Source organism: Enhydra lutris, unplaced genomic scaffold, assembly GCF_002288905.1.
Source record: "Enhydra lutris kenyoni isolate GAN:26980312 unplaced genomic scaffold, ASM228890v2 scaffoldscaffold8, whole genome shotgun sequence".
In the NCBI taxonomy this organism is placed as follows: domain Eukaryota; kingdom Metazoa; phylum Chordata; class Mammalia; order Carnivora; family Mustelidae; genus Enhydra; species Enhydra lutris.
Window position 1 is genome coordinate 30243047 of NW_019154092.1, and position 26769 is coordinate 30269815.

Consider the following 26769-nt stretch of genomic DNA (forward strand, 5'->3'; position numbering starts at 1 on the left):
TTGAGGATAAGTTATTTTTCATACATGAAACTTACTTTTTCTAACCATATCAGTAAGATTTTTAATTACAAATTGCTGAAAATGTTTAATGTTTTCTCAGTAAATTAATTTATACAATGATGCCAAATTTGCAGTTTTAGCATAGGAAGAACTAAAGGAATAAAGAGAATTATCCATACCTTTACTGAATAAGACACAAGCCAAAGCACTACATTGGAGTGGTATATGTAATTCTGGTTTTCTTACTGTCTGGAATCAGAACAGTACCCCTGCGTGGTAGATTCTACTGGAATGTTGTATTTGATGGAAATAATTTGGAGTGTTCACCTAAATTATAAAGTTAGCCCTCAGTGAGCGTTGTTCACCTAGACATACTCTTCTTTCTTACTAATCTAATTGATTTTAAAGCCCACTAGAGTTGATTTTGGTAACATCGTTTTATGGGGAGAACCAGGAAATCTTAACCAACATGTTATGAGTAGCTAGTTATTCCCAAATATGAAATTTTTGTGACCTTTTTAAAAAGATTTATCTATTTATTTATTTGAGAGAGAGAGAGAGAGAGAGAGAGGCCTGGCGGGGGTTGGGGGGGACACAAGCAGGGGAGTGGGAGAGGGGGAAGCAGGCTCTCCGCTGAGCAGGGAGCCCGATGAGCGGGGTTCGATCCGAGGACCCTGGGATCATGACCCAAGCCAAAGGCAGCTGCTTAACCAACTGAGCCACCCAGGCACCCCAGTTGTGACATTTTTATTAATTATTTTATTTGAAAGTTATAATATTGATTTGACTTCTTCTATTTCTGCATTTATCTTAGGTTTGTTTTTTTTTTAAATGGTATTTTAGCTATTGCATGTTGATAATTAGTATGGAAAGCAAAGAGGCTGACATGTTTGGTTTTGCTTTTTTTTTTTTAAGATTTTATTTATTTATTTGACAGAAGGAGAGAGATCACAAGTAGTCAGAGAGGCAGGCAGAGAAAGAGGGGGAAGCAGGCTCCCTGCTCAGCAGGGAGCCTGCTGTGGGGCTCGATCCCAGGACCCTGAGACCATGACCTGAGCCAAAGGCAGAGGCTTAACCCACTGAGCCACCCAGGTGTCCCTTGGTTTTGCTTTTTAATTGGGCTATAACAGTAGCTGTTCCATGAAAATTTAAAATTGAACACATTCGTTAACATGTATTTATGACTAGAGAAAAATTTATATATCTTTAGAACTTTTTTCTCCGTAATTTTGAACAGTGGATAAAAATAATGGAATTTGTTTTTTTGTTGAATGCACTCTTTCATAGACTATAAATCATGTTCTGATTTTTGAAGGGGGATATGTAATTGTACACCTTGGTTATGGAAATTCTTTTTCGAAGGGCTTTGAGAAAAGAATATGTCATTGTTTTTGTTATAGGCATTAAAATAGCATTTGCAGTTACTCTGGAGACTGTGCTGGCTGGTCATGAAAACTGGGTAAATGCAGTTCATTGGCAGCCTTCATTCTACAAAGGTAGGAAAAAAAGAAACCGTATTCCTCATTTCACTTAAATCTCATGTGTAGAATTGTAAGCTGACCAAATGAAGTAGAGGGTTTGTTTCTTTTTTAGTTTGATTAAAAATCTCAAATAGGGGTATCTGTCTGGTTGAGCCAGTAGAACATGCAACTCTTGATCTCAGGGTTATAAATTTGGGCCGCATGTTGAGTGTAGAGTTTACTTAAAATAAAATCTTAAAAAAAACAGTTAAAAATAAATAAAAATCTCAAATATAAGACATTTTTAAGTTGGCAGAGTATAATATGCAGCTGCTGGACATGTTCTGCTGGGCATTCAACTCCATTGAAACGTATACTGCTGAGTGGGAAAAGTGTGATTGATGCTGTGATGCTGAAACCACCACAGCCCTTTTAACTCTCTTTAGAATTAGTTTTCATCTAGTCATTATGGGATTTAAGAGAAATTGACTTTTAAGTCAACTTCAACTTCACTGGAACCTTTGCCCTCCTGGAAATAGAAGTTGCTGTAATACTGAGATAGAATATTTATGAAAAAACAAGACTTTCTTCCACTTTCTTTTGCCCTCAAATCTCTATTTATGGAGTGATGGTTGGATGCTGAAGCTGGTGCTGCAAAATGTGGAGCTGAACTAAGCACAAGCCTCACATTCTTCCTCTAGCCCCTTCCCCAGGGCAAGAATAAAAAATGTCAATAATGAATACTCAGGTAATCACCATCATCTGTTACTGATACGCCATATTTGTTGCAGTTAAAAAAAAAAAAAAAGATATCATTGGTATTGAGGGACCCCTGTGTATTCTTTCCTGAACTTTTTCCCTCCATTCTTTCCTTAGGACAACTGCAGGACTGAATTCACTCCATATCATTCCCATGAAAGTTTTTATACTTCTGCTACACATTCTGTGTAGCCACAAACAGTATTGCTTTACAGCTGTTAAAACTTGATATCAATATGTATTCTCCTATAACTTGCCTTTTTAGCTTAACATGTTTTGGATCTGTATCCATAATAATTTGTGTAGCTCTAATTTATTTTTATTGAAGTATAATATTCTTTTGTCTAAATATACCACAACTCAGTCATTTGTTCTTCTGATGGTAGACTTCTGTGGTATTTCTAAAAATTTTGCTAGTGTAGTGCTGCACATGAATGTTCTTGTGGTAACACATGTCGTGTTTTTCTGGTAATCTACAAACATAATGCTTGTCGGTCATTTTAAAGGCATTAGCTTTTATTCTTCAGATGGTGTTCTTCAGCAGCCAGTGAGATTGTTGTCTGCCTCAATGGATAAAACCATGATTCTCTGGGCTCCAGATGAAGAGTCAGGAGTTTGGCTAGAACAGGTAAAAATGTGACTCTTTGGGGCGCCTGGGTGGCTCAGTGGGTTAAAGCCTCTGCCTTCAGTTTAGGTCATGATCTCAGGGTCCTGGGATCGAGCCCTGAATCAGGCTCTCTGCTCAGCAGGGAGCCTGCTTCCTTCCTCTCTCTGCGTGCCTCTCTGCCTACTCATGATCTCTGTCAAATAAATAAATATAATCTTAAAAAAAAAAATGTGGGGCGCCTTGGTGGCTCAGTTGGTTAAGCAGCTGCCTTTGGCTCAGGTCATGATTCCAGGGTCCTGGGATCAAGCCCCGCATCAGGCTCCCTGCTTAGCAGAGAGCCTGCTTCTCTCTCCCCCTCTGCCTGCCGCTCTGCTTACTTGTACTGTTTCTCTGTCAAATAAATAAAATCTTAAAAAATGTGACCATTTAAGGAACAGAAGTTGGGTTTGATAAACAATATTTAACCCCCAAGTCTATGTTTCTGGAGCTGTTGATGTTAACTCTCTATGCATGTTGCAACATGCATAGAGAGTTAACATCATTGTTAACATAGATTGTTAATAAACAATATTTAACCCCCAAGTCTATATTCCTGGAGCTGCTGATGTTAACATAGATTGTTACATGGAACGTAACAATCTCTGGACTGTGAGAAGTGTGGAATATTGATTACGCATTATTTTCTATTATTGCATAGGTTCGAGTAGGGGAAGTAGGTGGAAATACCCTGGGATTTTATGATTGCCAATTCAATGAAGATGGTTCCATGATCATTGCTCATGCTTTCCATGGAGCATTGCACCTTTGGAAACAGAATGCGGCAAATCCAGTAAGAAAAGCGTTTTTAAATAAAGTATTTGTAATCAAATAGAGTGAAATGAAACCTATGTAAACTCTGTTACAGACTTAGAATACTCTGCAGAAACATAGTAGAGGTGTTTAAATTCAAATGACATAGCTTCTTCCTATAGACATTATACTGTAGTTATACTAAGTAAGAAACTTAGCTTTTCTCAAATTAAAAAGTCTTCATTTGTCCAGCATTGTTGAGGTTTTGAAATTTGCACATAGGTAAACTTCCTACATAAGTGAACTTTAAACTATGTAAATTTTAAGCTCTGCCTTTAAATTCTATAATTTTTTTGATGGGAGTGTTTCCTGAAATGTTTCTAACTTCCCTGTCTTCTTCAGGGAGATAACATAATTTGGTCTTTCCTTGGATCTTTCCTTGGGTACTCCCTAGATAATTACCGATGAATGACTGACAAAAGGGCCATAAAACTACCTGTTACTTTGGAAAGGAATGTATTAATGCTCTCAGGGCTGTTCATAAGTGTAATTTTAAATGGTCCTCTAAATACTGGGCTCTTCTACAATTTTTTTATTATTGTTAGTCTCTTCTCAAAAAGAGGTAATCTTCCTCTAGCCATATAACTGCCTCTTAACATTATTTGGTCTCTTACTTTTTAATTTGTGTGTGGTTAAAAGGTGTGGTTAAAAATAGCATCTACTCTGGGGTGCCTGGGTGTCTCAGTGGGTTAAAGCCTCTGCCTTCGGCTCAGGTCATGATCTCAGGGTCCTGGGATCGAGTCCCACATCGGGCTCCCTGCTCGGCGGGGAGCCTGCTTCCTCCTCTCTCTCTCTCTGCCTGCCTGCTTGTGATCTTTCTCTGTCAAATAAATACATTAAAAAAAAAAATAGCATCTACTCATAAGGTTTCTCTGATGCTTAAATGAGTTCATATTTGTGCAGTATGAAAAACCGCGCCTGGTACGTATGGGATAGTATATTTGTGTATTTTAAATCAAGTAAATAAATGAAAGAAATAAGAGCATTGAGTGAAATGTGAGTCTAGATTTTGAATGTGCATCTCAAGGCTTCCCTTATAAAGTAAAAATTCACAGATTTGCATAACCTTTAGTTGGTGGGCTTTGTACTAGTTGTGTCATATGTGAAGATTCAACTTTTCATGCATGGAATGATTTACTTTTTCCCTTGTATTTTCCATTTGGTGTTGACCTTCAAGATTGTTTCTACTTGTATGGAATCAGACCTATATATACAGGGAACAAACTGATGGTTACCAAAAGGGAAGGAGGGTGTAGGGGTTGGGCCAAGTAGGTAAAGGGGAGTGGGAGGTACAGACTTCCAGTTATGGAGTGAATAAGTCATGGGAATAAAAGATACAGCATAAGGAACACAGTCTGTGGTGCTGTAATAGCGTTGTATGCTGACAGGTGGGAGCTACACTGTGGTGAGTGAGCTCAGCATTATGCATAGACCTTCTGAATCACTATGTATGTCTAAAACTAATGCGATATTGTGTGTCAGCTAAATAAAATATTCCCTTTCCTGTCGTCCTTACTGTAAATATTTTCTCTCAAATCAGTGTATTTCAAAAGCAGTTCTTTATCAAACAGCTAACACAGGAGCTAGTTGGATATTCCGTGTTTAAGTGGTTCTGAGATAATAGTGTGCATGATCCATTTTGAAGTTCAGAGCAAGGTCAGTTTAAGAATGATGTGCTTTCAAGCTATTTTTATTTACATCCAAGTTAATTGAATTTTATCTATATTATTCCCATTCACTTAGATTCCAATATACTTTTCTGATGTGAAGAAAAAGAATGAAACTAGTAGCCTTGATGATAACTGAACATAACCTTGACTATTGTCCAAATAAGTGTTGCCTCACTGGAAATATCATCCTTCAGGGGGTTATGGCAGAAAAACAGTTGAGAACTGCTGTTTTAACTAGAACTAGTAGAAAACCTACATGATACATGGTGAGCCCTTATCATACTTTATGGGAATCCGTTACATAATTGCCTGGCTTCTCTACTAGATTGTAAGCTCTGTGAGAACAGATTTGGCTGTCTTCCTTATCCCTGTGTTCTGGTCCATAATGTGGAATGCATGGATGAATGAATAGTAAGAATAAAACAATCACATGTTATATTCACTATGTGCTGCCTTAATAGTTAAAGTACGAGTAGTAGAAATTCATATTTCTGTTTGCCTGTAAGTGATTTTGGTCATGAAGCTTTACCATGACTGTTTAAATGAATCAAATGGTGGGAGCATAGCATAATACATAGATATGTTGAATCACTATGTTATATACCTGAAACTAGTGTAACATTGTGTGTCAACTGTACACACACACCAAAAAACAAAGGACTGTTTCTACTGTGGAGTGAGCCAAGGGATCATCAGCTAAGGCACTTATTTTTCTTAAAGATTTTTTAAATTTAATTGAGATAGAGAGTGCGCACTTGTGCATGGGTAGGGGAGGGACAGAGGGAGGGGGAGAAAATCCCAAGCAGACTCCTTGCTGAGCGTGAAGCCCGATGTCGGCTCAGTCCCACGACCCCGAGATCATGACTTGAACCAAAATCAAGAGTTGGAGTATGCTTAACTGACTGAGCCACCCAGATGCCCCTAAGGCACTTTTAAATCTTGTTCTTAACTTGATAAATTATTAACTTGATAAATTTATCAAGATAAGTCTTTTTTTTTTTTTTAAAGATTTTATTTATTTATTTGACAGAGATCACAAGTAGGCAGAGAGACAGGCAGAGAGAGGGGGGGAGGCAGGCTCCCTGCTGAGCAGAGAGCCCGATGCAGGGCTCGATCCCAGGCCCCTGAGATCATGACCTGAGCCGAAGGCAGAGAGATCCACCCACTGATCCACCCAGGCACCCCTCAAGATAAGTCTTGATAAATCTTGTTCTTAACTCAGAGTGCCTCTGAGCCATATTTCAGCTTTAGTTTTTGAGGGCCGCCTTAGAAAAAAGCATCAGATGAGTAAGAAGAAACTCAAACCAGAAGATAGAATTAAGGAACTTTGCTTGTGCTTATAATTTGACTTCAGATTTATAATAGCTGCTCCCCATGTATTTAAGGTGACTTTTTAAAAAATAGACTTGATTTTTTTAAAGAAGTTTTAGGTTCACAAACAATTGAGCAGGAAGTACAGAGAGTTGCCGTATACCCTCTGCCCCCACATATGCACAGCCTTCCACACCAGAGTGGCACATCTGTTATATTTGGGGCTGATTTTAAAAACAAACACTGTACTTTAGGACTGTTACAGTGGAAAATTGTCCTCATAGTCCAAAAGTGCTACACTTTGTTCAGAACTTTTTGGAAACTCCCTTTAGTGCTAACTTTAGAATCACCTTTTATGTCATAGAAGAAATTAATAGCACTTCTTTGTCACAACCTTTTAATTTTTTTGATGAGAAAATAGCTTAATCACTGACTGTATTCATCATACTTGGCTTTGGGTCACCTTTTAGCTATTTCTACAAGTTTATTTACTCCAAAGATTGTTTATCACTACTTGAGGTTGTTCAAAACATGATCGTAGATGAGACATATGACATTTTCTATATTTCATTGTCTCTCTCTGTTCACATGGATGCTGGTACAGGCTCCCTCAGGAGGTGGGCCAGCTAGATTTGATTCCGCCTCTCTTCTCTACACCTGCAGCTCCTTTTACTTGATAAAGAAAGCCAGAGAGCTCCTGAGTGGTGCAGTTGGTTAGGCATCCGACTCTTGGTATTGGCCCAGGTCATTATCTCAGGGTGTGAGATCACAGCCCTGGGCCAGGCTCTGTGCTGAGTGGAGTCTGCTTAAGATTCTTTCTCCCTCTTCCTTTGCCCCTCCTGCTGGTGTACTCTCTTTTCCTTTCTGTCTCCCTAAAATAAATGAATCCTTAAAAAAAAAAAAAAAAAAGGCACATACTCAGAATCTATTGACTAATTTTATTTAATACTCTTTATTATGTTGTTTAACAGAAAAATACTCAAATAATGCTGTGTATTGCATTGTTCTGGGTGCTTTACAAATATAAATTCATCTAATTCACATAACAACCATACCAGCTTGGTAACTCTTTTGCAGAGGAGTTCTTTGAGTCAGAGAAAAGTTAAATAGTGTTTGGCTTCTAGGAGGCATTCAGTATGCGCTGAATGGAGGGGCATTTCCCCTGGGTTACTGCTTTAAAGGACGAAACATATTTGAACTTTTAAGTTATAATATGTTTGATTGGAAAACCTGTCCTTTTATTTTAGGATCCTATTATTTTAAGATCCCATCTTTTTTTTTTTTTTTAGCTTTTTCCCTTGCTCAGGGGTTTCAGTCTTTTCCATCATTAGCCTTGAGGGCGGAGGGCATTATCATGATTAGACTTGATTCTGGGTAGTAGTGATCTCTGATTATTTTGATGTGTCATGAATACTTCCATTGCAGAGAGAATGGACCCCAGAGATTGTTATTTCAGGACACTTTGATGGTGTCCAAGACCTAATGTGGGATCCAGAAGGAGAGTTTATCATCACTGTTGGTACTGACCAGACAACTCGACTTTTTGCTCCGTGGAAGAGAAAAGACGAATCACAGGTAAAATGTCTTCCTACTTGACTGACATTTTTGTAAATGCATTTTTTATAAAAACATCCTTGGGCACATGAAAAGTTGGGCAGCATTGTTAGCCACTATGGAAATGCAAGTGAAAACAATGACATGGGACACGGGGCCGCTGCGCACTGTGGGGTGGCCAAAGTGAGAAGCACTGGCAGTGAGGAGCGGATGTAAGGGTGCTGAGCAGCCAGAGCACCCACGTATTGCCGGTGGGAGTACAGAATGATACAGCAGGTAGGAAATGGTATTTTCTTTTTTTTTTTTTTTTTTAAAGATTTTATTTATTTGTCAGAGAGAGAAAGAGAATGAGAGGGAGCACAGGCAGGCAGAGTGGCAGCAGAGGCAGAGGGAGAAGCAGGCTCCCTGACGAGCAAGGAGCCTGATGTGGGACTCGATCCCAGGACCCCGAGATCATGACCTGAGCTGAAGGCAGAGGTTTAACCCACTGAGCCACCCAGGCAGCCCCCCGGAAATGGTATTTTCTTAAAAACTTAGACATACATATACTCTTGACAGTTCAGACAGTTTGTTAAAGTTGTTTTCAAAGTGTATTTACTTGCTATCTGCATAAAAATTCACTTATCCCTTGTATTTTATGTTTAATATGTTAGGAAACACTGTAAAGTCTACAGTAAAAGCTAATTTCTAAAGTCATATATACTATTAGGTAATAGTGATTGAGGGTGACTTTTGTTTAATAGACATTTCATTCTTCGCCCTGAGCTCAAGAAATTGCAACTACACTTTACCAGTGGCAAGCCACTGAACTGTGCACTATGGTAGAGAAAGCTTGTCTACTCAGCTTCAATCTCTGACAAAAGTTCTTGGAACTGACTGTGGGTCAGTCCTTGAAAACGAGTGAAATCTGTTTATTAATCATCCACTAAAAAGACGGATAAATTGGACTTCATCAAAATATGAAAATTCTATTCCTTGAAAGACACTGTCAGGAAAATAAAAAGAAAAGTTAAAACTGGGAGAAAGTATTTACCAAGCACATCTCTGGTAAGCGATTGATATCCAGGGTATATAATGAACATCTGAGAACTCTGTAATAGGAAAACGAACAATTCTGTAAGAAAATGGACAAAAGATGTGAACAGATACTTCTTCAAAGAAGGTATAAGGAGATAAGGACAGGAAAAGATTCTGAACCCTGTTAGTCATTAGGGAAATGTAAAGTAAAGCTACAATGGGATACCATTACACACTTACCAAAATGATTTAAAGACTGTATCAAGTGTTGATGAGCAGGCAGCTGGCGTTCTTATACACTGCTGGTGGGATTGTGAAATGTATAGCCTGTTTGGGAAATAGTTTGGTAGTTTCTTAAAAATTTAAATATGCAGGGCGCCTGGGTGGCTCAGTGGGTTAAGCCGCTGCCTTCGGCTCAGGTCATGATCTCAGGGTCCTGGGATCGAGTCCCGCATCAGGCTCTCTGCTCAGCAGGGAGCCTGCTTCCCTCTCTCTCTCTCTCTGCCTGCCTCTCTGTCTACTTGTGATCTCTCTCTGTCAAATAAATAAATAAAATCTTTAAAAAAAAAAAAATAAAAAAATAAAAAAAAAAGACAAAAAGTGGAAAGAACCTAAATGTCTTACATATGTGAATGGATCAACAAGATTATGTGTGTGTGTGTGTGTGTGTGTGTGTGTGTGTGTGTGTGTGTGTCTAACTGTACAAGGGAATACTATTCAGTAACAAAAAGGATTGAATTAGCATTAAACAACATGGATGAATATGGTCTGTGTTTATATTTCCATGGCATAATAAATAATTGTGTATCTGATATTTTGCTTGTTGAAAAGAATTTGGCTTCTGAAATGTATGATCGTTTTTTTTTATCCTATTTCAATACCCAGGTGACCTGGCATGAAATTGCCAGGCCTCAGATACATGGATATGACCTGAAATGTTTGGCAATGATTAGTCGGTTTCAGTTTGTATCTGGAGCAGATGAAAAAGTTCTTCGAGTATTTTCTGCACCTCGGAATTTTGTGGAAAACTTTTGTGCCATTACAGGCCAGTCACTGAATCTTTTGCTTTGTAATGTGAGTATTCCTCTAATGTTTCAACTACATCCATGTACTTCATTTAAAAATTTTTTTTCCCAGGTGCCTGGGTGGCTCCGTTGGTTAAGCGACTGCCTTCAGCTCAGGTCATGGTCCCAGAGTCCCGGGATCGAGTCCTACCTCGGGCTCCCAGCTCCATGGGGAGACTGCTTCTCCCTCTGACCCTCCCCCTTCTCATGCTCTCTCTCTTACTCAAATAAATAAAGAAAATCTTTTAAAAAAATAAAGAAATAATAAAAATTTCTTTTTCTTAAGTCTGTAAATGGAGCTCATGGGTAACAAGGAAGTCAAATCGGCTTGATAAATTTCTGTGCACACTGTGGCATGCAGTAATTTAAATGTTAAAACCAGAAATTTTTTTTTTTTTTTTAAGATTTTTTATTTATTTATTTGTCAGAAAGAGAGAGAGAGAGAGAGAGCACAGGCAGACAGAGTGGCAGGCAGAGGCAGAGGGAGAAGCAGGCTCCCCACAGAACAAGGAGCCCGATGTGGGACTCGATCCCAGGACGCTGGGATCATGACCTGAGCCGAAGGCAGCTGCTTAACCAACTGAGCCACCCAGGCGTCCCTAAACCAGAAATTTTTTTTAAAAAGTAGCCTAAAACACTGTAAAGAATTACAATGTTAAATCAAGGCAAGAATACTGTGTACCATCACTACGTTAAGTGTCTACAATAAAACAATATATAATAGGTCATATTTTGTTTTCTTTTCTTTTTCTTTCTTTTTTTTTTTTTTTAAGATTTTATTTATTTGACAGAGCTCACAAGTAGGCAGAGACGCAGGAGAGAGAGAGAGGTGGAAGCAGGCTCCCTGCTGAGCAGAGAGCCCGATGTGGGGCTCAATCCTAGGACACTGGGATCATAACCTGAGTCGAAGGCAGTTGCTTAGCCAACTGAGATACCCAGGTGCCCCGAGATAGGTCATATTTTCAGGGAGATTTCCATGTAGCTGTAGGTTAGAGGTAGGGAACAGTGGAACTGAAGTACTTAGAATTACTAGATGAGACCAATGATTTTTTGGTGGCTAAAGTAAATTATTCATAGAAGGAAGAGGTCACTGAAATAGGGTAATGAGAAAATGTTTAATGGCACTTTATTTGGATTTTGAAAAGGTAAGTTTTTTTTTAAGTTTATACTCTTTACAGAAGATTTGAGCTGCTTATAAAAATACATAAGTTATGAAAATTATGAAGTAGTTTTGAAGGGAAATTAGGAAGATAGTTGTGTTATACAGAAGCATGAGCATTACATGGTTCTTTACTATACTTAGAGATGGGTCACAAATTTGGTCTGAGATTGCAAAGGATAAGTACACTTGATAGTCAGAAGGAAGGAGAGAGAGTGAGCAAGCGGCAGGGTAGCCCGGGCTATTCAGATGAAGAGTAGTGTATCCAGGGAAATGGAGAGACGGAGAAAGTCAAGTGCTGGGGGACCTGGGGAGTCAGGCACGATTTAGACCAGTGGGTGCTGTTGGAGGGTCCCTAAACAAGTCCTGAAAAGTACTTTGGGGTGGAGAATGTTATGGGAGAACAGGATGTCTTTGAGCCTGGAGGCTCTGAAGGCAGGGCAACTAACACAATCTGGGTAAGAAAGTTATTTGAAATAAACTCCCAACTCCGTTTCCCTGAGTGTATGCTGAGCACCTCATGACACAGCCTTTTTTGATTGTGTGAAGATCTCAGGTTCTGTTTTGCTTGTTTCTAATCATAAGAGACAGTGGGAATGAGATCAAAAGGGAAGTCTTGATTGGGATTATTGTATAGAGCTGTGGGGGTGGAAGGGCAGTTAGTTTCAGGATCTCTCAGTTCTAGGGATCGAAATGTGATTCTAGGATTCCACAAGAGCTTTGCTCCAGGTATACGCTCAATTCCGTATCCTAAGATACAGAGATTCCCTAGGCTGGAAAACCTCTTGCTGTATTTTGGAGTTTGTTCCCATTGTGAATGTGGGGATAGGTTTGTAGGAGTGCTTTTTGTGGCTCTTTTCTCTGGGGTTTGTTTTTCTTGTTTTCTGAGACAAAGTGTGCAGTCTCTTATGTCCTGGGTAGCTGTGCTTGATGATGGCTTAAATTTCCACTGCTCCTGTTTGTGTTGGGTTCCAGCTCCTGTATGAGAGCCTAAATTGTGAGAAATGCTCTTAGCATATGCGCATGTGCCGGTGTTGATGGTTAGCATATAGTTTTTTGTGAGACAATTTGATTGATAGAAATTGCAGGGCAAAAGCAGTTTATTGGCATTTCAATGGCACTCTGTAAAAAATTTTTTAAAATACTGAGTTATTTAAATATGTTTAAGAAAAATACTGTGTGCCTTTTTAGAAAATGGGTTTTCTAAAAGCATCATTAGGGATGTGCTTGGGAGACTTTTGGAAGTAGAGCCCCGGGCATGCCATTTTCAGCCCACTCTTTGCTAGAAACCAGACTAGTGCACTCTTCATCAGACTCTGAAACTCCCGCAGCTCTTAGGGTTTGGCAAGCTTATGGTTGAGAGGATAGCCGACTTTGTGGATTGGGTGTGGCAGGTTGGGGGTTAACTGCAGCATGTCTTTGGAGAGTGATTGCTTAGTGTTCCATCTGTTGGTTTCAAGGAAAATGGAAGTATGGGCAGAAAATCCACACAGTGTGGCCTTTAAATTGTTCTCTGCATTTGTGAGCATGACATTTTGTGTGCCTGAGGTAATGGTAACTTTTAGTGTTTAAAACATATCATATCTTTTATTCCAGCAAGACGGTGACCTTCCAGAAGGAGCTACTGTTCCTGCTTTGGGGTTATCAAATAAAGCTGTCTTTCAGGGTAAGGCTTGAAGTGTCCAAAAGTTGTGAATCCATAGTGGTATTTGAAACCTAGTTACACACTTGCATAACATGTATCTCATGTTCATTACTGATTTTTTAAATAACTTTTTAAAGATTCGTGTATTTATTTTAGAGAAGTGGGGAGGAGCAGAGGGAGAGAGAATCTCAAGCAGACCCCTTGCTGAGTGCAGAGCCTGAAGTGTGCCTCGATACCCACAACCCAAGCCAATACCAAGAGTCGGCCGGTTGATTGACCATGCCACCCAAATGTCCCTGAGTTTTTCTTTCTTTGAATCACAATACTTGCTCTGCTTTCTCCATCAGACATTCCATGCTAAGTACTCTCCCCATATGCAGGCCCTGAAATCGGTGCAGCTTTCACAGGGTGTGTTTCATGGAGCACTCCCACTGTACATGCTGATGTGGCTAGCCTGAAGAATTTGTCTGATTGTCAGTTTGGGAAATGTTAGGTCAAAGAAAAAGGAAGGAATCTTTATGGAATTGACTGGTGCTTCAAGGAGCACATTTGGAAAATACTGGAGTAGCAGAAATACCCTTGGATTTGGAATCACACTGATGTATCTTTGAAGTACAGTCAGTACTTTGAGGTGCCTCTGCTTTCTGATGGGTCTTAATATTGGGATGTGCATAGGACATAGACATATGGGGACTAATTCATGATGTTAATGTGTTTCATTTAAACTAGAAGATATAGCTTCTCAGCCTTCTGATGAAGAGGAACTGTTAACTAGTACTAGTTTTGAGTATCAACAAATGGCCTTTCACCCCTCCATACTTACTGGTAAGAAGTGGTAAAAAAGTGATTTAATAGAATCATTAGTACATATAGTGTAGTACCTGTTACTGTTGACCTAAGTAAAGGCTATAGAATTCACTTACAAACATGAAAATTGAAAAAAATAATTGTAGTGCTTTACATTTATTATAGAACCTCCCACTGAGGATCATCTTCTGCAGAATACTTTATGGCCTGAAGTTCAAAAACTGTAAGTTAAACTGTGCTAAGATGTTTGATCTGATTCTGTCATAACTTGTGATTTTTTTTCTCCTCATAATTTGATTTTCTCCTTTGCTTTCCTTTTACCTACATTCTCCCCTCCATTCCCATCTAAAAATCTTCAGTGGCCTTCCTAAGGGGCAAGAATTGACCTTCACATAGATTTTTATATTACTTATGTATTCTATTTACTGGATTTGTTTATTGGTCTTCATTTTTAAAGTAGAGAGACATAACATATTTCTTTTCTTTTCTGAAAAGGACTTTTAAGATTTATTATTCTGTTGTTTTTGTTTTTTTCCCTTTTGTGGTTCTCCATCAAAACCTTTTCTGGATTTATTGTTTGTTGTACTGGCTGGTTGGGGGTTAAAATTTGTATTTTAATCTTACTGTTTGAATAAGTTGTATCACTTTTAGGAAGCTGGCATTTTACTCAGGAAGATCACTTTTAGGAAGCTTGCCAGTCTCTCTGTTTTTTCCCTAAATGTTTGCCTAGACAGAAATGTAATGTCCCTAAAAGAATTGTATGTTAGAGAGATTTATGTTCTTTTCACATTTTAAAACTGCAGCCTGAGATTAGGGACATATACTAATATAGGGTCATGCATGTTTTTTTCTTTTTAAATTGTAGATATGGACATGGTTATGAAATATTTTGTGTTGCTTGTAGCAATTCAAAGGCTCTGCTTGCTTCAGCATGTAAGGTAGGGAATTTTACTTTCTTACTCCGTTTGTTCACATGTTACTTGAGTCGTCAGGCTCTTTAAGTTGTGGTGAGGGAGGCGGAATACTCCATGAAAGGCCACTGGAACTTGCTTTTTCCTGAATCTTGCTTTCGCAGTCTCATTTCCCTTCTGTCCCTTCAACAGCTTGCAACTGAGGGGCGCCTGGCTGGCTTAGTCAAGTAGAGCACGTGACTCTTGATCTCCGTATTGTGAGTTCAAGCCCCACAAGGGGTGTAGAGCTTACCTAAAAATAGATAAATTTGAAAAAAAAAATCTGTAGGTTTTTTTTGTCTGTTGGATTTTAAGTCTGTTTCAGCCACATGCTTTTGTTCTTAAATACTTGGTTTAAGTTGATTTATTTAATGAGGTATTTTTAAATGACTCCAAAATGCAATAAATTGAAATAATTGGGAGTCCTAAAGACAGGGGGGAATGAGAAGGTCAAAGCCAGCGTGCTCCGCTCCATCTGACAGTTTGTCCAGAAGCAGACATGGTACTGCCTGGAGGGAGTGGAGTCCCTCAGCCCGTGCCAGGGAGGGGATGAGGCGGGGTGAGGCTGGCTTCTTAGCACGTGGCACTGCGGAATAGTGCTTTTCAAGCTTCTGCCTGGGAGAATGATCTCAAACTCACAGTTCACTGTTTACCCATATTCTGTGGAGTGAGTATGTATGGAGGAGTGTCTGAAAGGTCTGAGACCCACATATTTCCCTACATTTTCTAAAATTTACTCGTTTTAAGCTGATGACTTCAGCTGCCTATCTCTTGGGCCCCTCTCTCTGCTTTTATTGTGGCTTCTTGCCACCACCTGTATTGAGTCATCATAAGATCGGGGTGCCTGGGGGCACCTGGGTGGCTCAGTGGGTTAAAGCCTTTGCCTTGGGCTCAGGTCATGATCCCAGAATCCTGGGATCAAGTTCCACATCGGGCTCTCTTCTCGGCAGGAAGCCTGCTTCCTCCTCTCTCTCTCTGTCTGCCTCTCTGCCTCCTGTGATCTCTGTCTGTCAAATAAATAAACAAACATTTATTAAAAAAAAAAAAAAAGATTGGGGCGCCTGGGTGGCTCACTGGTTGAAGCCTCTGCCTTTAGCTCAGGTCACGATCCCAGGGTCATGGATCGAGCCCTGCATCAGGCTCTCTGTTCAGCGGGGAGCCTGCTTCTTCCTCTCTCTCTGCCTGCCTCTCTGCCTACTCTCTCCCTGTCAAATAAATAAAATCTTTAAAAAAAAAAAAAAAAGAAATACTGCTATGCCCCTCCTGCCTCATGTTCTTTGCTGGTTGTCCCCTCTGTGAGGATGGTACTGAGACTACTTCCTTTTGTTATGGGGCCTGTGGAAGGAATAGAGCTTAGTGGCAGGAATAGCCATGCTTCTATTGAGCAGCTAATTTGTTTTTAGCTTTGGGCACTGTCAGCCATTAGTTGGTTATTTTTCATTTTCACGTGGGCTTGCTTGTAGCAAATGTGTACCACTTTCTTATTGTTATTTGTATACTTTTTCTGTGTGTTTCATATTTTAGTAAACAGTAGAAAGGAGGTGTGGCTTGGAAAGTTTAAATCTGAAAGTTTACCTGAAGGTAGCTAGCTGGGTTTCTTGAATGGAGAATGTTACCCACACATTTGGTTTTTATTGGTGAGGCAAATGATTGGATGTATCTCCCTTTGAAATTAACTTTTTTTTTTTTTTTGTATTTGAGAGGAAGAGGGCAAGAGAGAGAGAACAAGCAAGGGGAGTGGCAGAGGGAGAGGGAGAAGCAGGCTCTTTGCCTAGCAGGAAGCTCTACGTGGGGCTGGATCCCAGAATCCTGGGATCATGACCTGAGCTGAAGGTAGATGCTTAACTGACTGAGCCACTCAGGCACCTGAAACTAACATTTTTAACAGCTTTATTTAGGTGTTATTAGCATACTATAAATTGCGTGTTGAAAATGGACAGTTTGGTAAGTTTTGACATATTTGTTTATATTTGTGAAATGATAACCACAATTAAGATAATGAATGTAGCCATCAACCCCAGAAATTTCCTCTGCCCCTTGGTAAGTCCTCTTTCTTGTCCCTTCTTACCCTTTCCTGCCCTATTCCTAGGAAACCACTCATCTGCTTTCTGTCATGATAGAGTACTTTGCATCTTCTAAAATTTATATAAATGGAATCCTACAGTATGTTCTCTCTTTTTTTTCTTTTTTGTGGTCCAGCTTCTTTCATTGCGTATAAGAATTTGGGGTTCATCCATGTTGTTGCATGTATGAGCAGTTTATTCTTTTTATTGCTGAGTAGTTTTCCCATGTACAGATACATTACAATTTGGTGATCTATTCACTTATTTTTTTTTTAAGATTTTATTTATTTGAGAGAGAGAGCATGCACAAGTGGGGGGAGGGACAGAGGGAGAAGCAAACTTCCCACTGAGCAGGGGACTCCAATACAGGGCTCTATCCCAGGACCCTGAGATCATGACCTGAGCTGAAGGAAAATGTTCAACTTACTGAGCCACCCAGGCTCCCCTGATGTATTCACTTATTAATGGACATTAGAGTTGTTTCCAGTTTTCGGCTTTAATCTGTAAAGCAGTTGTATATCTGTATACAAATCTACATACAGACACATGCTTTCATTTCTGTTGAATAAATACCTGTGAGTAAAAGTGCTAGATGTATGTTTATTTATTGAAAAATTTGTTTATTTATTTTAGGGTGGGAGGAGCCAGCACAAGCAGGGGGAGGAGCGGAGGGAGAGGGACAAGTGCACTCTGCACTGAACACAGAGCCCAACATGGGGCTTGATCCCAAGACCATAAGAGATGACCTGAGCCAAAATCAAGAGTCAGATGCTTAACCACTGAGCCATCCACGCACCCCTATATGTATATTTAAAGTTTAAGAAACTGCCAAGCTATTTTCCAAAGTGATTATACTATTTCACAGTCCCAGCAGCAGTGGGAGTTCCCGGTGCTTCACACCCTCCTCAACACTCTGTATGTTATGGTCAGTCTTTGTAAACATTCTTTTTGGTGTGTGACATCTCATTGTGGTTGTAATTTTCATTTTCCTAATAACCAGTGATGCGGAGCATCTTTTCTTTTTTTTTGAGAAGTGGTTTGTGTTGTTGTTTTTTTTTTTTAAAGATTTTATTTATTTGTCAGAGAGTGAGAGAGGGAATATAAGCAGGGGGAGTTGGAGAGGGAGAAGCAGGCTTCCTGCTGAGCAGGGAGCCTGATGCAGGGCTCCATCCCAGAACCGTGGGATCGTGACCTGAGCCAAAGGCAGAGGCTTAATGACCAAGCCCCCCAGGTGCCCTGTGAGGCTTGATCCCAGGACCCTGAGATAATGACCTGAGCCAAAGGCAGACACTTAACCAACCGAGCTACCCAGGTGCCTTTCTTCCAATTCTTTTAATTTCTCGGTAGAATCTCTGGTGATGTCACCTTTGTTATAACTGCTGTCAGCAGTTCATGTCTTCTTTCTTATACCTCACCCCGTGCCCTGGCACTTTTTGTTTTGGTGAGAGAAGCATTCTAAGAATTAGTCAGGAAAATAATGATAATTGTTTTTTGATATTTTCAAATAACCAGCTTTTTGATTGTCCTCTGCTTCGGTTTCTTCTGTTTTTGTTTCTATTTCTTTGATTTTTGCTGTTTGTTTTTTTTTTTTTTTTCAAGATTTTATTTAAGTGAGAGAGCACACAAGTCAGAACAGGGGGAGGGCCAGAGGGAGAGGAAGAAGCAAGCTGTCCGTGGAGCAGGGAGCGCTATATGGGACTCAATCCAGGGACCTTGGGATCATGACCCGAGCTAAAGGCAGACGCTTAACTGACTGAGCCACACCTAGGCACCCGTTTATTTTTTTCTTAGATTTCATTTCCTTTTCTGTTTCTAGTTTAGTAAGGTTAAAGCTGAGACCACTGATTTCAGATCTTTCTAATATAGGTGTTGAGAGCTGTAAATTGCTAAGTATTATTTTTGGGGCATTCCATAAATTTTGATGCAGTCTATTCATTTTTACCTAACTGAATGTTTTTTAATTTACCTTTGATTTTTGTCTTTTACCTATAGGTTTTTTTGAGATTTATTATTTAGTTTCCATATACTGAATGTTTTCCAAATAGCTGTTGATTTCTAATTTAATTTCATTGTGGTCAGAGAACATAGTATGATTTGAGTCCTTTGAAATTTAATCTTGGTAAATTTCCATGTTTACTTGAAAAGAATGTGGATTCTGTTTCTGTTGGGTGGAGTGTTCTGAAAATATGAATTACGTCAAATTGGTTGATAGTGTTCATATCGTCTTCATACTCTCAGTTTTATTGAGAGTAGCATTTTGAAATCTTTGACTATAATTGCAGGCTTATCTTTTAATCCTTGTATTTCAGTCAGTTTTACTTTGTATATTTTGAAGCTCTGCTGTTAAAACATTTATGATTTGTTATGTTCTCTTGATTGACTTAACAAATTGGAACAATCATCTCTATTTTTGGCAGTGTGTTGTGTTCTGCTCTCAAGTCTACATTGTCCAATGCTCATACAGCCACTCCATCTTTCTTTTGAGAAGTGCTTGAATTATGTATCTTTTTCCGTCCTTGTACTTTAAGCTGTTTTCAAGTGGGTTTCTTTTTTTTTTTTTTTTAAGATTTTTTTTTTAATTTATTTGACAGATCACAAACAGGCAGAGAGGCAGGCAGAGAGAGACAGGAGGAGGGGGCAGGCTCCCCACTGAGCAGAGAGCCCGATGCAGGACTCGATCCCAGGACCCTGAGACCATGACCCGAGCCGAAGGCAGAGGCTCAACCCACTGAGCCACCCAGGCGCCCTCAAGTGGGTTTCTTAAAGGCAGCATATAGTTGGATCTTGCCTTTTTATTCATCTTGATATCTTCCATTTTAACAGGGGCACATTTAACATAATAATATGCTTGGATTTAAATCTTTCATCTTGCTATTTGTTTTCTATTTCATCCATCCTTTCTTTGTTTCATTTTACTTGTTTTGGATTGATTGATTGCTTTTTATGAGTCCATTTTATTTCTTTTGTTTGGTTAGTAGATACAACCACTGTGTTATTTTATTGGTTGTCTTTCATTTCATACTGCACCTCTGTCATTTGCCACAGTCTGCCTCCAAGTAATGTTGCACTATTTCATATACAATTTAAGAACTTCATAGAAGTGTACTTTTGTTTCCCCCTACTCTTTGGTATTGTTGGACACTTCTTCACAGAAATCTGACAAGATCTTGTCATTTTTCCTTTGAGCAGTCAGTTATCTTTTGAAGAGATTTAAATAAAAAAATTTCCAGCAGATACCATTTTCTTTTGCCTAAAGGCTATTTTTTAACATTCCTAGTAATGCATTTCTGCTGATCATGAATTTTTTGAGCTTCTGCCTGTCTGACAGATCTGTCTCTCCCTAATTTTTGAATGATTTTTATAGTGGGTAAGAAATTGTTGGTTTTATTTTGAGTACATTAAAGATGTAGCTCCATTTTTTAAATTTGCTTTTTTTTTCTTAAGGTTTTATTTATTTGACAGAGATCACAAGTAGGCAGAGGCAGGCAGAGAGAGAGGAGGAAGCAGACTCCTTGCTGAGCAGAGAGCCCGCTGTGGGGCTTGATCCTAGGACTCTGGGACAATGATCTGAGCGGAAGACAGAGGCCCTAACCCACTGAGCCACCCAGGCGCCCCTATTTGCATTTTTTCTGATGAGAGTCTGCTATAATTTTTTTGTTTCTTGGTGATAGGTTTTTTTCCTCCTCCCACTGCAATTTTATGTTTATTGCTGGTTTTAAACAATTTGATTATTGTTGATATAATTTAATTCATGTTGGCTGTGCTTGGGTTTTACTGAACTTCTTGGATCTGTATGTTTATTGTTTTTATCAAATTTAGGAATTTTTTGGCCATTATCTTTTTTTTTTTTTAAGATTTTATTTATTTATTTTACAGATATCATAAGTAGGCCAAGAGGCAGGTAGAGAGAGAGGAAGGGAAGCAGGCTCCCTGCTGAGCAGAGAGCCTGATGCAGGGCTTGATTCTAGGACCCAGGGATTGTGACCTGAGCCGAAGGCAGAGGCTTTAACCCACTGAGCCACCCAGGCACCCCAGACTCTTAATTACAAATTAACAGACACACGTATTCTTGTAAAACATTGAAACACTGTGAAGACAGTGTCTGTCTCTGATGAGTCACCTAGTCTAATCCCAGTCTTCCGCTTCCTGGAGATTATTCTGCTTGTAGTATGTATTGCCTCAGAATTTTCCCCTATTTATACAGATACATACAATATACCCATAGTAACAGCATGTTATTTTAAAAAATATGAGTTCTTTTTCCAGTTTATTTCTATTTAAATTGCTTGTTTGATCTCTGTTCTCCAGGCAGCTAAGAAAGAGCATGCAGCCATCATTCTTTGGAACACTACATCTTGGAAACAGGTGCAGAATTTAGTTTTTCACAGTTTGACTGTCACGCAGATGGCCTTCTCACCCAACGACAAGTTCTTACTAGCTGTTTCCAGAGATCGAACCTGGTCACTGTGGAAAAGGCAAGACATAGTCTCACCTGACTTAGGTAAACCAGCTTCCAGTTGGAAGATTATTAGTGAAACACTTATGTCCATTTTATCTACCGTGTGGAACTACTAGGTAAAGAGGACTAGAAGTAATAACAGGGTGAAGGTCAGAGTCTCACTGGTGTGAGGTCTTTCAAAGTTGTGTTCTGAGGAAGACTCGAACCTTCATTGTAAGATTTAAATGCAGTGATCTTTGAGTTGACTTTCTTGTGATTATATAGTCAGGATGGCATATATTCAGACATCTCAGAAGAAACATAAAAATCTAAAAAACATAGATTTTTTGTGGATTGATAAAAGAGAATGGCAATGTAAGACTGAATGGGTGCCATATTCTGAGCTAGGATTTTATGGGATAGGAATAATGAAGATACAGTTAAATTATGAAACTTACTAGAAGGACCATTATCTTTACCTTTTTCCTGCTTACCCCATCACTTTGGTAGTTAGGAAGGGCATTTTAGGTATCCGTCTGTGAATACCATGACCCCTTGGTAGGATAGTAACACCAACCTTGCATTTTCCTCTGAGCCTGGCATAAATTAAAAACAAAAAGGGGATGGAAACCTTTGTGTTGTTGGAACATGGCCTGTTTCAATTCCCCCGATTTCTTTGGGTAAAATCTAGAGAGGGTTTAAAATATCTTTGTGTTGTTTAATTGTGTTTTAATTTTCCATTGGTATAACTTGCATGCAGTTTGATCTTGTGATATTCCTAGTCTCTTAGTTTCTTGTATTTTAGAGACAGACTTACATTAAACAGTACATGTTAGAGTAAACTGATTTCTTTTGCAACGAGTGATTTCCTAACGTGTAGCCTTTACTTTTTAAAAAGTTAATGTGACACTAATGATACATCCATTAATCTCTTGTATCTTTATGGATTACAGATTAATAAAATAAAAATTACTTATAATTTTATTTTTTAATTTATTTTTAAGGTAATTTTATTTTTTTATAATTTTATTTTTTATTTTTAACTTTATATTTTAGGTATAGTCCATATGAGGACTAGAAGTTACCTGACACTTAAATCTTACAAGGGCAAAGGTTTTTTAAGGTTTTTGTTTATTTGAGTTTTTTTTTCCCATTATTTAAGAGTACGGTAATCTTTTTTCCTTATGTGTAAATCTGGCAACTTGCTGAGGAAAGTTAAATTGCTCAGGCTTCTTATACAGTTGAAATTTTAGTTAAGTGCCTGGAAGATGTTTGTCACCAGTCACTGGAGAGTGACTAGTAACCTAAAAGCATTGCCTCCTGGAAGAGTACATGTATGCCCGGAGCCTTCTGCTGAGGGCCAGCAGCCAGGTCTGTTATAAACGTCCCTATGTGTAGATTGATTGCTAAAGGGGGTGATGTGTATGACACGTAAGCATAGATTTCTACTAGATGAAAACAGCTCTGTCTGCCTTGTGAGCAGTGTGTATGGTGTTTCTTTCAGACCCAGTTTTCAGCCTCTTCGCCTTCACCAACAAGGTAACTGCTGTGCACAGTAGAATTATTTGGTCTTGTGATTGGAGTCCCGATAGCAAGTATTTCTTTACTGGGAGTCGGGACAGAAAGGTAATTTTTTTAACTTAGTGTTTTTCAAATGTAAAATAATATTACAGGTTTATTTGGATAGAAAACACATTATCCTGACTTTCTGATAAAATTAAAAATAATCTATGTATTTCTTCTGTGTTTTTCAATTGCATGCATAAAAAGGCTTTCCTTGTTAAAAGCTATAAATACATTTCTCTGAAATACCAAATATGAAAAGAAAACCTTTCAGACACATGGTATTCGTCAGAGGGCCCCAGTTGGGGAGAAGTAGTGAATGAAATGGTTGAAGACTAACAATGTAGAAGAGCAGGAGGGGGTGGAGGGGCATCAGGAGGAAAACAGTTGGCTTTTCTTTTTCATACTTCTATGAATAAAATTTTCCTCTATAATAGAGGGTTATTGCCTTTTCATTCAGTGGAGGAAGCAGTGTATATGGGTGTGTGTGTGTGTGTGTGTGTGTGTGTGTGTGTGTGTGTTTCCTAAGCTTTAAAAAAATCAAAACAATTCAGCGAGGAACGGGTTCTTGACCGCTGCCCTCACCCTGGCCTCTGGTCTCTCCTGTCCTCACACTCCTTAAAATCCTCTTTGCCTTTCTCTGCAGGGCCCGCAGACCAGAGGTGGGGAGGCAGTTGCATGTTTCCTTTCCTCTCCCTGCCCTCTCCAGTTGTCATGGTACAAATTACCAAAGCAGAGGGCTGGTGTGGACATGTCACTCAGTGAAACACTGAAGTGTCAGCCTCTAACCCGTTTCTTTTAGACTGTCACTTGCGTCCATTCGCCGGTCCGCTTCTCCCTGGGTGCCACCTTGCTGTGCTGTGCTGTGCTGGCCGCCGAGGGAGCAGAACTGCTTCTGCCCTCCACGCGGTCGCACGTGCTGCCGCCGGGGCTCCCAGAGATGTGTCAGGCCTGAACCGGACGGAGCATCACCCAGCACACATTCTCAAAAGTACACTTCTGATTACTTGGTCAGAGCCTCCTACTGGGAATCTTGCTTTGACCTGGATTGTGCAAGTGTTGTCCATTGCACTTCACTGTGTTTCTTTGTGACTAGTCACATCCCTTGGAGACATAAGCTTCTGTTTTAGGATTTTATGTTCCCTTAGTGTCTGCGGTTCTTGGTCACATTGCTTTGAAGAAGGAAGAGGTAGACCAGACGACAAATGATGGACAGCGAAGCAAAGTTTATTGAGCAAGAGTACAAAGCTCCCAGAGGGGGAGGGGGACCCTAGTGGGTTGCCCTTGGAGTTTCTAAGTTTAGGGGGTTTTATGAGGTCTTCTGCAGAACTTTTTTGAACAGTCAGGGTGTGCTGAGTCGTGCCAATCGGGTCTTTGGTCATGTATCTGTCTACCTATTACGTTAATGTCCACGTGCTGATGATCTTTTTTTTACTGACATCTGGGGGCTTAGGTCATAACTGTCCCTTCTCCGTGACATTGACAGATGCTTTTGTGGTTAATTGTCTTATTTTAGGATGTTTTACAGAAGTCATGTCTGCAAAGTCTGCAGAGCAGAATGTCAGTGCTATTTTATCTTAGCTGTCCTGATTCCGTGTTGTCAGGGATCCTGGCCCTGACTGCCTGTCAGCTAATGCCTAAACCTTCTGGGGAAGTGTCATTTCTCATGCAGGGTTTCGTCACAGTTAGGCCCTCCTGCCTGCTGAGTCGTTTCCCTGAGCAGCTGTGGTATAGAGGAAAAGCCAGGGCTGGACTGGTCCCCATGCGTGTGTAGTAATGTCTTAGACATGTGCATGAGCCTCTTAATGAGGATGTGACCAATAGACTCTCCCTAGGTCAGAACTGGTTTCCTGAGTATAAAAGAGTGTGCTGGACAATCCCTAGTCTCTGGGCAGGGGCAGTCCCTGTTTGGACCAGCACATTTAGGTAATTGAGGTCTCACAGACTTGTGTCTGCTACCCCGTGGCTTCTCTATGATGCTTGCAGTACTCTGAAATCCTGAAACATCAGCTGCAAATGTAAATGAGGCATTCATTTAAATGCTAGAGTGAATATTTTGCATTATCTGTACTGTTGATACTCTGATGCATTGCTGTAAGCCTTGCAAAGAGAAAGCTTTACAGTTTGATCTGTCTGTCAGGTGGTTGTGTGGGGCGAGTGCGACTCCAGTGATGACTCCGTGGAGCACAGCATCGGCCCCTGCTCCTCTGTCCTGGACGTGGGCGGAGCAGTGACAGCCGTCAGTGTCTGCCCGCTGCTTAACCTTTCCCAACGGTTAGTCTCCGAGTGGGGCTTTGTTTTACAGTTTTGTTCAGACTTGATTTCTTCGTATGTAGCCCTCTTATATTTTCATAGCTTCTGAATTGCTGTTTTTTTCATAATGCTTACATTTCTTATAGGAATTGTTAAATTGATAGGATATGATGATACTCAGAGTGGGAAAATGGGTATTGGGAGTGTGGCTCACAGGTTCTTATTTCACCAAATTTAGAACCATGGTGCTTTTGCCTAACAAGTGTCTGCAGTAGAATGAGGGCCCCTGCAGCCAGCCAGGGAAACACTGGCTTGTGGGTGTGCCGACAGAGGGAAAACTGTGCACCCCTGATGGAGAGGTGGCTCCATGAGGGCGCAGTAGGAGCAGTGCACTCTCTCCTGGGCTGGCACTTCTTTTATAAGCTACTGACAGTTGGGAACATGGTAAAGAACTCTGATAGAGCAATGACGGAGATAACAGAAATTCATGCTAATTAATCACTGTCTTCCCCTCTTCCCTTAAAAACAGGTATATTGTTGCAGTAGGATTAGAGTGTGGAAAGGTTTGTCTATACACCTGGAAAAAGACTGATCAAGTTCCAGAAATAAATGACTGGACCCACTGTGTAGAAACAAGTCAAAGGTATTTTCTTACTATTTTTACTTCCATCAGATTAGATTTTGTTAAAATTACACAAATTACAAATGTATTTGTTACAAAACATTGAGTTTTAATTAATTTTTATAAAATAAGTTGATCTTTTTTTTTTTTCCAAAAGATTTATTTATTTGAGAGAGAGTGTGTGGGGTGGGGGGGCGGGGGTTGCAGAGGGAGAGGGAGGGGTCTGCCTGCTGAGCAGGGGAGTCAGACATGGCTGGATTCCAGGACTCTGAGATTTTGACCTGAGCCAAAATCAAGAGTCGCCACTGAACCGACTGAGCCACTCAGGCACCCAAAGCATCAAGGTTTATAGTGGCAGTTTTTTTCTAATTTTATTGAGAAGTAATCCATACAGGTGACTTGTGTAAGTTTATGGCAAATAGCAGAATTTACATACATTATGAAACATTACTGCATTCAATTTACATCCATTTATTCATATAGATACAATAAAAAGGGAGAGAAGAAACGAATAAAGGAAAGAAGTCTCTCCTTGTAAAGAGAACTCTTAGGATCTCTTCCCTTAACAACGTCCATATACATCAAAGCAGGGTCCACGGAGGTCATCATGTCGTACATTCCATGCCTAGTATTACTTGTCTTGTCTGGGAATTTATACCTTTGACCACCTTCCTGGGATTCCCTCTCCTCTTACCCTCTGTATCTGGTAACCATAAATCTGATCTCTTTTCCTATGAGTTTTTGGTTTTATTTTTTGAAGATTCTGTATGTAAGATCATACAGTGTTTGTCTTTAGTGGCAAATTTACGCCACATTTACACGGAGAGGGACGCAAATCTCTATTCGTGGTGCTTACCATAAGTGGTACTATGGTAGTCTCTTGAGATTGATGTTTGTTACTGTATTGCACTTGGTTTTTAAAATTTGCTTGAACAGATTGCTTGTTTGCATAATATCTTTATAGACAACACGTTTGAG

At 39.7% G+C, this 26769-nt stretch overlaps 1 protein-coding gene across 6 annotated transcripts in view; it reads left to right on the forward strand.

The window, feature by feature from the left end:
• Positions 1 to 26769, forward strand: part of LOC111142471 (elongator acetyltransferase complex subunit 2) — a 42491-nt gene that overhangs the window by 12821 nt on the left and 2901 nt on the right. For 3 of the 6 annotated variants that reach the window (XM_022495647.1, XM_022495649.1, XM_022495652.1), the window contains 13 exons: positions 1401 to 1496; positions 2747 to 2847; positions 3524 to 3655; positions 8082 to 8231; positions 10113 to 10301; positions 13047 to 13116; positions 13825 to 13920; positions 14068 to 14125; positions 14768 to 14840; positions 21224 to 21416; positions 22858 to 22979; positions 25057 to 25190; positions 25699 to 25812. In XM_022495647.1, coding sequence (XP_022351355.1) covers positions 1401 to 1496; positions 2747 to 2847; positions 3524 to 3655; positions 8082 to 8231; positions 10113 to 10301; positions 13047 to 13116; positions 13825 to 13920; positions 14068 to 14125; positions 14768 to 14840; positions 21224 to 21416; positions 22858 to 22979; positions 25057 to 25190; positions 25699 to 25812 — 1528 coding nt within the window. The remainder of the gene's footprint in view (positions 1 to 1400; positions 1497 to 2746; positions 2848 to 3523; positions 3656 to 8081; positions 8232 to 10112; positions 10302 to 13046; positions 13117 to 13824; positions 13921 to 14067; positions 14126 to 14767; positions 14841 to 21223; positions 21417 to 22857; positions 22980 to 25056; positions 25191 to 25698; positions 25813 to 26769) is intronic. The other 3 variants (XM_022495650.1, XM_022495653.1, XM_022495651.1) reach the window with 2 other exon arrangements.